Source organism: Glycine max, chromosome 8 (genome assembly GCF_000004515.6).
Source record: "Glycine max cultivar Williams 82 chromosome 8, Glycine_max_v4.0, whole genome shotgun sequence".
In the NCBI taxonomy this organism is placed as follows: Eukaryota; Viridiplantae; Streptophyta; class Magnoliopsida; order Fabales; family Fabaceae; genus Glycine; species Glycine max.
In genome coordinates this window covers 41285268-41297942 of record NC_038244.2, presented here as the reverse complement: position 1 = coordinate 41297942, position 12675 = coordinate 41285268, and the positions used below count along the sequence as shown (strand labels likewise).

General features: G+C 30.3%; 1 protein-coding gene across 3 annotated transcripts; it reads left to right on the top strand.

Moving 5' to 3' along the window:
- The first annotated feature begins 7122 nt into the window (after positions 1-7122).
- On the top strand, positions 7123-12090 carry LOC100796104 (probable methyltransferase PMT2). Of its 3 annotated transcripts, none has more exons than XM_003532014.4 (7): positions 7123-7325; positions 8074-8725; positions 8864-9074; positions 9261-9555; positions 9857-10228; positions 10478-10555; positions 11466-12090. In XM_003532014.4, the coding sequence occupies exons 2-7, from the start codon at positions 8081-8083 to the stop codon at positions 11689-11691; spliced, it is 1827 nt and encodes a 608-aa protein (XP_003532062.1). In that variant the 5' UTR covers positions 7123-7325; positions 8074-8080; the 3' UTR covers positions 11692-12090. The 3 variants fall into 3 exon arrangements, with proteins under 3 accessions (XP_003532062.1, XP_014634839.1, XP_003532063.1); XM_003532015.5 differs by having other exon boundaries at positions 7210-7435; XM_014779353.2 differs by lacking the exon at positions 10478-10555.
- The last annotated feature ends 585 nt before the right edge of the window (positions 12091-12675 follow it).

The window sequence follows — 12675 nt, the reverse complement described above, 5'->3', positions numbered from 1 at the left end:
AAATAAAAATTCCAAAAATAAAGCATACAAATGTTGTTAAATCTTCTCTAAATCATCAAGCATATCAACACATGATATGTTAAAGAACACAATAGCTTCACGATCAAAGAGAGCAAATGTTGTTTAATCAGTATCATCCATAATTGTTGGCATAAGTGTTTAGATCAAAAACGTAAATATTCTCATAGATACAACAACTGAGTTGCATTGTTTCTAATATATATATTGTCTAAAAACAGAGCAATAGCCTTCTACTACCTAACTAGTTAATGAGCCAACTGCTCATCTTAATTACTAGACTTAAAACACACTCCAAAGGGTACAGGTAAACATACTTAGTCTGAATACACATTTACTACACTGCATAAAGCATAATGATAAATGCACACCAGAAAATACAGCAACTACATCAGAAATTTCAGTAAATTAACACTACTCCTTGAAATTTTTTATGGACACTCCAAGCAAATCTCTAAGCTTCTCAAATCTTGCTCTTGGAAGAGCTTTAGTCAGTATATCAACAACTTGATCATCAGAAAAACAATGAATGAGCTTGATCTCACAATTCTTTATGGCCTCATGAACAACATGAAACTTTACTTGAATGTGCTTTGTCTTTCCAGGTTGAACTGGATTTTCAGCAATGGCAATTGCTAATTTGTGGTCACAATAAATCTGAGTCGCGTCCAGCTTCTCCATTGCCATATCAAACATAATTTTCTTCAACCAAATGGATTGGTTCGTTGCTGCTACATATTCAGCTTCAACAGTAGATTGAGCTACAATGTCCTGCTTCTTTGAGTTCCAAGAGAACATACTAGCTATGAAGTACGGATACTCTAGCCTCTTGTAGTGTTCGGTGTCCCACACGAGTCCATGTCAGTGTCCGACACCAACACAATACCCATATTTTGGACATTACAAGTGTCCACGTGTCCGTGTTGTGTCCAGTGTCCATGTCGATGCTTCATAGCATGCTAGAGCCTAAGGAAAAAACATATCACATAGTGCTCTTCCAGTCATCAAGGTTTCCAGCCCAATCATTGTCAACATTGCCAAACAAACTTCCATTTTTACTGGTTTAAACCATATTCTAAACTGAGTAATGCCATAAAGAAGCATTAAAAAAAAGAAATTAGATAATTGCTATGATTTAAATGTACAAATTAAATATACATAGCAATTATCACCTATCCGAAAGAAACATGACACAACGAAACTAATTATACATAAAATAAAATAAAAAAAACAATTATTTGAACTCATTATCAAATTTAATTTAACTTGGAAAGTTCTAGCTTTCGCAAGTTGGACAACAACAACATTTTCAGTCTTCCCAACAGCCGAGAACGTATTTAACTCATTCAAGTATGGTTCCAACAAAATGCAATCTATCTTTTGCCCGTACAAAAAAACTCAATGACTTAAGAAACATTTGTTTAGACTTCAATCCATTTTTTCTCATTTTCCTTTTCAGTTCCGTAGCCACTCATAATTCAATAACATCTTTAAGCACGATCATTCAAAAGATAAGATTAAAAAATTGTATATAAACAGTGTTGATAACGAAACAATGTTGATAAACTCACCAACCAGAACTTCAAAATCAATCTCCCCACCCAAAATCTGACTAAACGGAACAATGAAAACATATTTGCACCCAACACTCTAGCATCAATCTTAAGAACCTTTGTTTCATATTGAAAATTGTTTCTATACTTATGAGAGGTACGTCGTAAATCATGAGGAGTAAACCCACAGATGGAATAAATTGAACCTTCCTCCAAATTTTGTCCCCATATATAAATGAGAGCTTTACAAACAAAACCTTGAATTCTTGATCCCTGCAAATAATTTAGGTTAATAAATATTATTATTAATGGGTTATTATTATAGGTACAAATAATTTAATAGATTCCAATAATAATTTTTTTAAACAAAAAAGTTGTATAACGAAATATTTAGGTTTAGACATTTAAAATTTGAAATGTTTCTATTTTGAGAAGGATAAAAAGATTGACTTCGAATATATTGCACTAGAGAAAGTCACTAGACAAAATGAGAGCGATACTTCGCAAAAATTTCCTCTAAATGCATTTGCAAATGTATAGTAGATTGATTGATGATTTGACTCACCTTAAGTAATCTTAATGGTTGGGAATTGTTACTACATGACAATTGTTGAAATGAAAAAAATAATAGTAAATTACATAGTTTTTTTCCTATATTTGTAAAACATTTATAGCAACAAAAGAGTGTTTAATTTTATGAAATCTTAATGGTAATTAGTGTAATTTACTTAAGAGGAAAAAAAAATCTAAGTGGGTAGCATTTGGCCTGTACAATGCACAAACTAACAAGCAAGGGAAGAGGAGTTCACATGGGAAAATTTGGAAAGAAAAATATTTCTCATTCTTCCCCTCTGGTGGACTAGTAGGGGGACTATACAGTGCACCCGAATTTTGTGCATGGAGAAGGGACACACGAATTTGGATTCCGGTGAAAAATAATTTCTTTTATATATAAACTAGAACAGGACATTACTTTTTTATTGCCATAAATATATAAACACAGATATTGATTAGAAAAATAATTTTACCACAAATCTCAAAATTGAGCTTGATTGGACGATATTTTTTTGTTATATAAAAATAAAGTGGGATTTTTTGAGTGTAAACAAATAACATCCTAGCTTTATATAGTTAAGGTTTAAGAATAAAATATGGAATAGATTATTCGAGGGGTGAACTCCAGACAAATCTATGTTCTAAATTTGTTATGGACTCGCGCGATTAGATCTAACTTTGATTCGTATTTTGTCTTTTACAATAAAATACTATCATGTTCTATTGTTCTTGCTGTCCTGTCGGTGCCTCCTCCAAGTCTTAGCTCAAGGATTGATCTCTCCCTTAAATCCTAAGTCATATGCACAATTACCAATTTCTTAGGGTTGCTTGAAAATGTTTATTTGTCACTTTTATACGTTTGTTGTCACTCTAGTATAAGCAATTTTAATCTATAACATTCTTACCATTTATTTGATTAATTAAGAAGAAAAAGGATTTTTTAAATAGAAATGATTTAATTAGAAAGAAAAGGGATTTCTAAATCAAATTATTTAAATAAGAGTAGTAATGGATACATTAGAGTGACAATAAACATTCCAGCTTATTTTATCTTCATTTTATTTTACCTTTTCCTGCTTACATTAAGTCATGAATTATTGTTTTTGAATTTCATAATTTTATATTTATCAGTCTTTATAAAGATTCATACAGTTTGTAAAATACTTCTTAATTTTGTATTAGTATAAAAAAATATAAATTCTTATAATTTTATAAAAATTATAAAATTTAAAATATTATCTGATGTTAGATGAAATTAAGACCAAACTTAATTATGACCCAAATGTCAATTATTAACTTATGGGCCAAATTTTGGCGACATTAACTTGGACTAGTTACTAGTTTGGTCATGTTCTGCTTTAATTTCTAACTGTTATCCATTTGAAATTAATTTTGATGAATTTAAGATACAGGAATTATATTTAATGTAGTTCGGATATGAGATCAGCTTATACAGTATTTTAAGTTATTTTAATTCAATTTGAGGTAATTTATATTTATTAAATTTATACTAGTAGTATCTTTTTTTTTAAAAAAAATCTATAGTAATAATAATATTTTTAATTCAGTAAATAATATTTCGTCATATTTATGTTAATATTACATATACTAAAAGTCTTCCCAACGCGTCCTCCTACAATTACAAATACCTAGCTGGATTTTCGCACTGACAGTGTGTAGGACCCACACGCACAATCAAAATTGGCAGCTGTTCAGTGACTTCAATAAGGTAAGTCCAACTGTCCAAAGGCCATCTCATTTTCACCTTTAATTTTAATTTCTTTTAAGACTAAATGTACAATTAGGACATATATGTTGTAATAAATAAATAAATAAATAAAAAATCAATGAAATGTGATTAAGTAACACATATGAATGCTATACATATTTTAATATAATATAGGTTTAAATTTGAATTAATAAATAAAAGCTTTTATTATCAATTATACAAAAATGCATTCTATAAAAAAAAATTATACTAAAATGCATTGAAAACTATGATAAAATATTAAAATTAAGTGCATCATAATATTTATTTATTTATTAAAAATCATTCCGTCTTGATCTCTTAACTAGAATATCTTTAGAATAGGCGGAGTAATATTTTTTTATATTAAAATCTTTTTATGTTATTTTTTACCATGTTATCAAAGATATAACGTAACATAATTATTATAACATATATTATCAGTGTTTTTATTTAAAATAAAAAAAATGTTTTTTAAGAAAAACACTTTTTCTAAGAATATAAAATTTACTTCTTAAAATAAATAAAAAATTATGTTTTTAAACAGAAGTAATTTAGATAAATACATTAAATTCAAACAAATTGATCGATAATAATAAGAAGAACAAAATAATTAAACTATAATATTATTTATTATTTATATACATTTTATTAATTTAAGTTTCGTATCTTTTTTCTTTCATAACATTGTTAACATAAAATTAAAATTGAAAATGAATTATAATACTCTTATTACTTTATGTTTTTAACGTGTAAAAAACTTAAAATAATTTTGTCTCACATGGCCAAGAAGAAACAATATGGATGCTCAATGACACAGTTGAGGCTGTCCATGACACTCTAAGCTAACTAAGTAATCATCATATTATTTTCTTAAAACACATTTAATTATAACTTGGTCATGTCATTTTGACATTCCAGTACAAGTTACAACCTTCCCATCTTTTTTAACCACGAGCATTTGTATATATATATATATATATATATATGAGAATACTCTTTTAAATACACTTAATGGTTTTTAATCCTTAATCACAGACTTAAATTGAAAATGAATTACAATAATATTATTACATTTTTATCGTGTTATAAGAGGAAAAAATCTAATATAATTTTGTCTCACAAGACCAAAAAGAAGAAAAATATGGATACTCAGGGCACAATATATAGCTAAGACGGTCCATGGCACTCTTTTCTGGCTAAATAATCATCAGATTATCTTCCCAAAACACATTTAATTGTAACTTTGGCCATGTCATTGTGAGATTAGTGTACTAGTTATAACCTTCCAATCTTTCTCAATGAGATGGGCATTTGAATATATACAATAATACTCTTTTAAATACACTTAAATAGTTTTAATCCCTAATCATAAATTTAAACTGAAAATGAATTACAATATTCTTATTATATTATTTTTTAACGTTTTATAAGAAGAAAAAACCTATAATAATTTTGTCTCACATGACCAAGAAGAAGAAACAATATGGATGCTCAAGAACATAGCAACTCAGATGGTCTATGACACACTCTAAGTTGATTAAGTAATTAATCGTCATATTATCTTCCCAAAACACATTTAATTGTAACTTTGGCTATGTTATTGTGAGATTGTCGTACAAATTATAACCTTCCAATCATTCTTAACGACAGACATTTGAATATATATGATAATACTCTTTTAAATATGCTTAAATAATTATTTAATTGGTAATAGGTTTTAATCCTTAATCATAAATCAGTAAAATGTACATATGAATAAATATAAATTTGTTAATTCAAATAAATAAACAAATATATAATTGTTAATTCAAACAATTAAAACTAAAAACAAATTAAATTAAATTCACCCCAAATCCAACTGATATGTTTAATAAAGAACAGTTTTAAAATATTTAATTTTAAAAATGATTTAATAAAATCAATTAAAAATTGTCCTAAATGCATAAATTTAAATAATTTTCAACTGCACACAATTGAATTAAAATAACTGCAATTTTTTTGGAAATGCAAAAGATAATATTATTGATAATGAAAATGAAGAGAATAACTGCAAAATGAAAACTTTTAGCTTAATAAATTAACTCTAACTGATTTCAACTTTAAACTCAAAATTAATATTTTACTTTTCATCTGACTCTTCGAATATCAATTAACTTATTATTACTTTAAAAAAAAACTTATTATATATTTATTTCCTATTATTTAACCAGCAAACGCGTGATTTGTATTTTAAGATATCCTAAACAGGCTAAACTAAACTTAACATGCACCAATCTCTTCCAAGGAATAAACAGAAGGGGGAGAGCAAGGAATAAAATAAATAAATAAATAAATAAAGAAAAAGTGCATACAGTCTCAGATTTCCCAGCAGAACACATGGATTGGTAGCTTTTTCTTTTTTGCTTACTTGAGGCCACATGTATTATTTAGAAAAATAATCTTATTCGTGCTTATAAGACTATCATCAAATAATTTCCCCGCAGAACACATAGTTTGGTCGCTTTTTCTTTTTCATTTTTTCCACTTTTCTTTCTTTATTTTCTTGAGACCATGTGTATTATTTTGGAAAAATAATATTACCTCCAATCTTATATATAAAAAACAAAAGTTAATAATTTTTTTTAATCATAACAAACAATAGATTAATTTATTATTAATTTTTTTACTCCTAATGATAACTTTCTTCCTCCCATTGAGTGCATTACTGAGTTATTAATAAAATAAGAAATACTCATTGGTTGAAAATTATCTTTTAAAAATAATCATATTTTAAATTATTTAATGTCATAAGTAATCTTGAAATAAAATTAAAATTTATGATAAATTAATTAATTTGATTAATTTTATTGGTCTTAATAAATTAAATAATTATTTCTTATTTATAAGATCAAAAGTAATATTATTAATGCTGATAATTTTTTTTAGGACTAATAAGCCTGTTACAAATAATATTATAAATACGAAAACATACATCAATTAACATAAAATTAGTCTAATTTAACAATAATCTCAAATTTAAATTTTAAATATATAATCACGTTAATATATATCTTAAATAAAATGATATCACATAACTCTTAAACTTTTAAAAAAGAAGACAATTTTTCTCTAAATATTTAACACAATCTGTCGAAAAAAAAAACAACCTCATATTTGAAATCAAAATGGAAATTACTAATAATTAAACTAAAACAAACTAACCAGAATTTTTCCTCATATTCCATATTTCAGAAAGTAGTACATATGCTTTTTTATATCATTGCTAGCTAGTTGGTAGATTTTATTGACTCTCTCTCACTTATTATTACATCAAGGATAAGGCTAATTCATCATTGTTTGGTGCTCAGAAAAAAAAAAAAAACATTTGTCAATTTTTTTCTCTTTCTTTAACTCCTCTCTCTTGGGAATCCCAGATCTCCAAACCAGTGTTCAAGCCCCACCTTCATATGGTCCGTAAGAGATCTCAACTTTCGACCCATCATCTAAAATTTCTTCCTTTCTTCTTCTTTTTCTTGTCTATGTCTTTTTGAATTCTCTTCCTTTCTTCTTGGGATCCAAGGTTCGGTCTTTTATGCTTCATTACTTAGCTGAAGTTGTGTTTCTTTACTTAGCTTTCGTGGGTATTCGTTTATAGCTCTTAATTTGGTCTTTTGTGGAACTTGCGTGTGTTTTCTTCATAAGTAGGTAGTTAAAGTTCGTGTTCCTTTCACCTACTGGGTTAGTTAAGATGTCTTTATGTTTTCCTAACGTTTTGGGTTGTTTTGGATAGTGTTTAAATGCTTATGTTTTCCTTGTCGGAAAGCCAAAAGAAATAACGTGAAACTTATGGAGCTTAAGCTTGAGACTTTTGAGCAGATCTGAAACTTGTTTCACAACTATCTTTTTCTTTTCTTTGATAACTCTTATTGTATATCACCGACTAATTAAAGGTGGTTGAAAGTAAATTGACCTGAATTTTGTCAATTATGGAAATTGGAAAGCTTTATACTTTCAATGTTAATTAAGTGATGGCTGATGATTTAATGGTCAAGAGTTGGATTATTCTTTAATATGTATCATAAATTTGCAAGTTGTCTGTTTTCTTCATTATAAGCAAGTATCTTGCTTTGACATGAGATTTTTATGCCAGATCTTGAGTGGATGTTGTGGATTACAGCCTTGGTGTTGTAGTTCTGAATAAGAATTGACCCTTTTCAGGTTCTAGATGGCAAAACCAAGTTCAGCTGATGGTAGGACTAGAAGTTCTGTGCAGATCTTTATAGTAGTTGGTCTGTGCTGTTTCTTCTATATTTTAGGTGCGTGGCAGAGAAGTGGTTTCGGAAAGGGAGATAGCATAGCATTGGAGATTACTAAGACTAACACAGAATGTAATATAGTTCCAAATTTAAGTTTTGATTCCCACCATGGTGGAGAAGTTAACGAATTTGATGAAGCTGATTCAAAGCCTAAGGTATTTGAGCCATGTGCTGCTCGCTATACCGATTACACTCCCTGTCAAGATCAAAAGCGTGCCATGACCTTTCCTAGAGAAAACATGGTCTATAGAGAGAGACACTGCCCCCCAGAAGAAGAGAAGTTGCAGTGTATGATCCCTGCACCCAAGGGGTATGTAACACCATTTCCATGGCCGAAGAGCCGTGATTATGTTCCGTATGCTAATGCTCCCTACAAGAGCCTTACAGTTGAGAAGGCTATTCAGAATTGGATCCAATACGAGGGAAATGTGTTCAAATTCCCTGGTGGCGGAACCCAATTTCCTCAAGGTGCTGATAAATATATTGATCAAATTGCATCTGTGATACCTATAACAAATGGAACAGTGAGGACAGCACTAGACACTGGTTGTGGGGTATGTTTGCCATCTTTAATTTCAGATGAATTTTGTCAAATCTCCGTTGTTGTTCTTGTATATGCTATCTGATAGTTAGCTTCATGCTTGCTTCATTAGTTTTTAGCAATATATTCTCATGTCAGGTTGTTTTCTCAGGTTGCGAGTTGGGGTGCATATCTTTGGAGCAGAAATGTTATTGCCATGTCGTTTGCACCAAGGGACAATCATGAAGCACAAGTACAGTTTGCTCTTGAAAGGGGTGTCCCTGCTATTGTTGGTGTTTTGGGGTCCATAAAGTTGCCTTATCCTTCTAGAGCCTTTGATATGGCTCATTGTTCTCGCTGTTTGATTCCTTGGGGAGCAAATAGTAAGAACTTCACTTTCAACACTAGCTTCTAATCTATGATCTACTTGTTGTAAATAATTAGAAAGCACTGTTTTCCTGTTCGTTCTTGTTTCTCCTGCTTCTATTTGATAATTGATATGTCTACTTGTATTGTTTTATTTCTGATAGCAGCTGTTTAAAATTGCATTTTGGGTTTTTCATTTGCAGATGGAATTTATATGATGGAAGTTGATCGAGTTCTAAGGCCTGGTGGTTATTGGGTGCTTTCGGGTCCTCCAATCAATTGGAAGGCTAACTACAAATCCTGGCTGAGACCTAAGGAAGAACTTGAGGAAGAGCAAAGAAAGATTGAAGAGACTGCTAAGCAACTTTGCTGGGAGAAGAGGTCAGAGAAGGCTGAAATGGCCATTTGGCAAAAGGTTGTAGACTCTGAATCATGTCAAAGGAGAAAAGATGATTCTAGTGTGGAATTTTGCGAGTCCTCAGATGCCGATGATGTCTGGTATGTATGCTCCCTTATTAGTTATATAATTTTACATTTTAATGGTTCATTATTGATATTTCCTTTATTTGTTTCTACTAGTCATACAACAAACATACATGTTCATGTTTGTATAATTGTATACATGAAAACTATAGTGGTGGGATAAAGAGATGATATTGTCTAGTTGATATTAACACATCTTACATATTTTGTTATTGTCTATCTTAATTTTGAAAATCCTATAAATGTGAGCAACGCTTGACTTTGTTCAGAAATAAGTAGTGTACTGAGTTGGAATGGCTTTGTTCTGTGGCTATAGGTATAAGAAAATGGAGGCCTGCATTACTCCCACTCCTAAAGTTACTGGCGGGAATCTTAAACCATTTCCAAGCAGGCTATATGCCATTCCTCCCAGAATTGCTAGTGGCTTAGTTCCTGGAGTTTCCTCTGAGACATACCAGGATGATAACAAAAAGTGGAAAAAACACGTAAAAGCTTACAAGAAAACTAATAGACTGTTGGACTCGGGAAGGTATCGCAACATTATGGATATGAATGCTGGATTGGGTAGTTTTGCAGCAGCTATTCATTCTTCAAAGTTATGGGTCATGAATGTTGTGCCTACTATAGCTGAGGCGAATACACTGGGTGTGATATACGAGCGAGGACTTATTGGCATCTATCATGATTGGTATGGTTTCATAATTTGTAGATCCTATTTTGTTTATGTCAGCTCTTAATCTAAAGTATTGAAATACAATTTATGACTAAACAAATCACGTACTATTATTTAATAATTTCTCAATTACCTCTTATGGGGTGAAGAAGTCTGTCAATGCAATAAACTGTGTTTTTCTGTATTCAATTGTGTCTAACCATAGTTTGTAAATTTAATAGTCAGTTTTGTCACAAATTTTCCCCTTTTTTCCTTTTCATCCAGGTGTGAAGCCTTTTCAACATATCCAAGGACATATGACCTTATTCACGCCCATGGTGTCTTTAGTCTGTACAAGGATAAGTAGGTTTTTCTTTGGTCACGATTAAACAATTTGTCTTGTTAACTTATAATTGAAACTGAATTCACTTCTTCATCCCGTTTATGGCCTGATTGATTAGCTTGTGATTATAGTTTAGATGATTTGACCTCAAAAATTGGTAAAATAACTTCACCTGTTGCATTGAAGCAGTGACCTCGTGTTGAGCCTAACTACTATATGGTTAAAAAATAAAAACACTTCTGTGCTTGATTGTGTCTATTTCGGGCTCTAAATCCTATCATTGTAGAAATAATGATTCTTGCAAGTAACCAGTATGTGAAACTAGATTATATATTGTCATGACATTGTTTCTAAGTTCTGCACAACTTGTTTGATATTTTATGATGCTGTGTGGGGAATCAGGTGGCGATAACATCTTATAGTGATAGTTCTATAACTATTTGTATGTATGTATGTATGTATGTATGTATGTATGTATGTATGTATGTATGTATGTATGTATTTTTTTTTTCATTCAGAAGTCAATTTTACACCTGAAAAATGGGTTATTGGATGTCTTAGAAGTTAAATAGGCCTCATGAAGAGCTAATGTTATCAACATGGTATGGTATGGTTGTTAGATAACCATGTTGCTTAAACATGTGGTCAAGGAGTTCAGTTCTTAGGTCTATATAGAATAATATTTATTAAAAAAGATCAACCTCTTAAATGGATTTCAGTACCTTGAAGGATCAGTATTTGACTCTTGGCTAGGAGATACTTCATGTTCACCTAAAAAATCATGAGCTAATGTTGACTAGATCCTGTAATTGAAGATTATAACATATTTGGATTTAGCAGAGACACTTGTTATTTAGTTGAGTTTCCTTTTATAGCAATTGTATGTTCATTTTCTGTGCCTCAAGTGTGTGTATGACAATTAAATGCCAGATGCAAGGCCGAAGATATACTTCTGGAGATGGACCGGATTTTGCGACCAGAAGGTGCTGTCATATTCCGCGACGAAGTAGATGTGCTAATTAAGGTAAAGAAAATAGTTGGAGGAATGAGATGGGACACTAAAATGGTTGACCATGAGGATGGTCCTCTTGTTCCTGAGAAGGTGCTTGTTGCTGTCAAGCAGTATTGGGTTACTAATTCCACATCAACACAATAAGCCACTATATCAAAGTTGAAGAACTGGCTTGGCCTTTGGCTGCCAGTACATTTCTCTATACGATCTTCACAGAATTCATATTGTGGCTCAATTGGTCATTGCAATTTGCAACTGTGGCACAGAAGAGGGGTTTGATGGAGTTTTGCACGATTGTCACTTACCTAAGGTTTCCTATGTTGTTAATTTATTGATGAAGAAAGCTACAAAGCTATGCTTAAGGTTTATGCATGCCACTTGCCATTTTTTGGTCTTAGTTAGTTATCTTGGACATTACTACATTCCGAAGAAAACACGGTCTCTCTCCTTTGTTAATTAATTATATTATATTCCTTATTTAAATGTTTTAATTTGTACACCGAAAAAGTTCTTTTTTTATTATTATTCTTAATTGAGTTGTAATCTCTATTGGCCCAATGTATTTCATTGTATTGTGGACACTTCATTTTTTTTAGCCATCCTAATTATGGCATTTGGCTCTTTGGTGGGATTTCTAGTTATCTTACAAGCTTTGATCATTTGGGTCGATTATGATATTAATTCTTGGTTTGGAGATTAGTCGTACTTAAAGTTTCTCTTCATTTTGCAGAAAAAAACGTCAGGAATAAATTACAACACTGATTTGATGTAATTACATATAATTTTATTATTATTTTTTTTTTCTTATATTAATTCTTCCTTGAGTTTGAAAACATTACACTTATGGGACGCTCCCTCAAACATGTAGTAACATCCCCACAATGGAGACAAAAGTAATGGTACAAAAATATGAGGTTTTTTTTTTTTTTTTTGTAATTACACTAAATCTCGAGGAATGCAGCTGAAATTTGCTCAAAAGTTAATTAATATATTTATTATTTTTAGTTATATCTTTTTTTATTTATTCTTGATTATATATTTTAAATAGTTATAGTAGAGGAAATATTAAAGAATAAATTAAAGAGAAATTAATTAACAAGAATGATAACACACATGGAAAAGATGAAA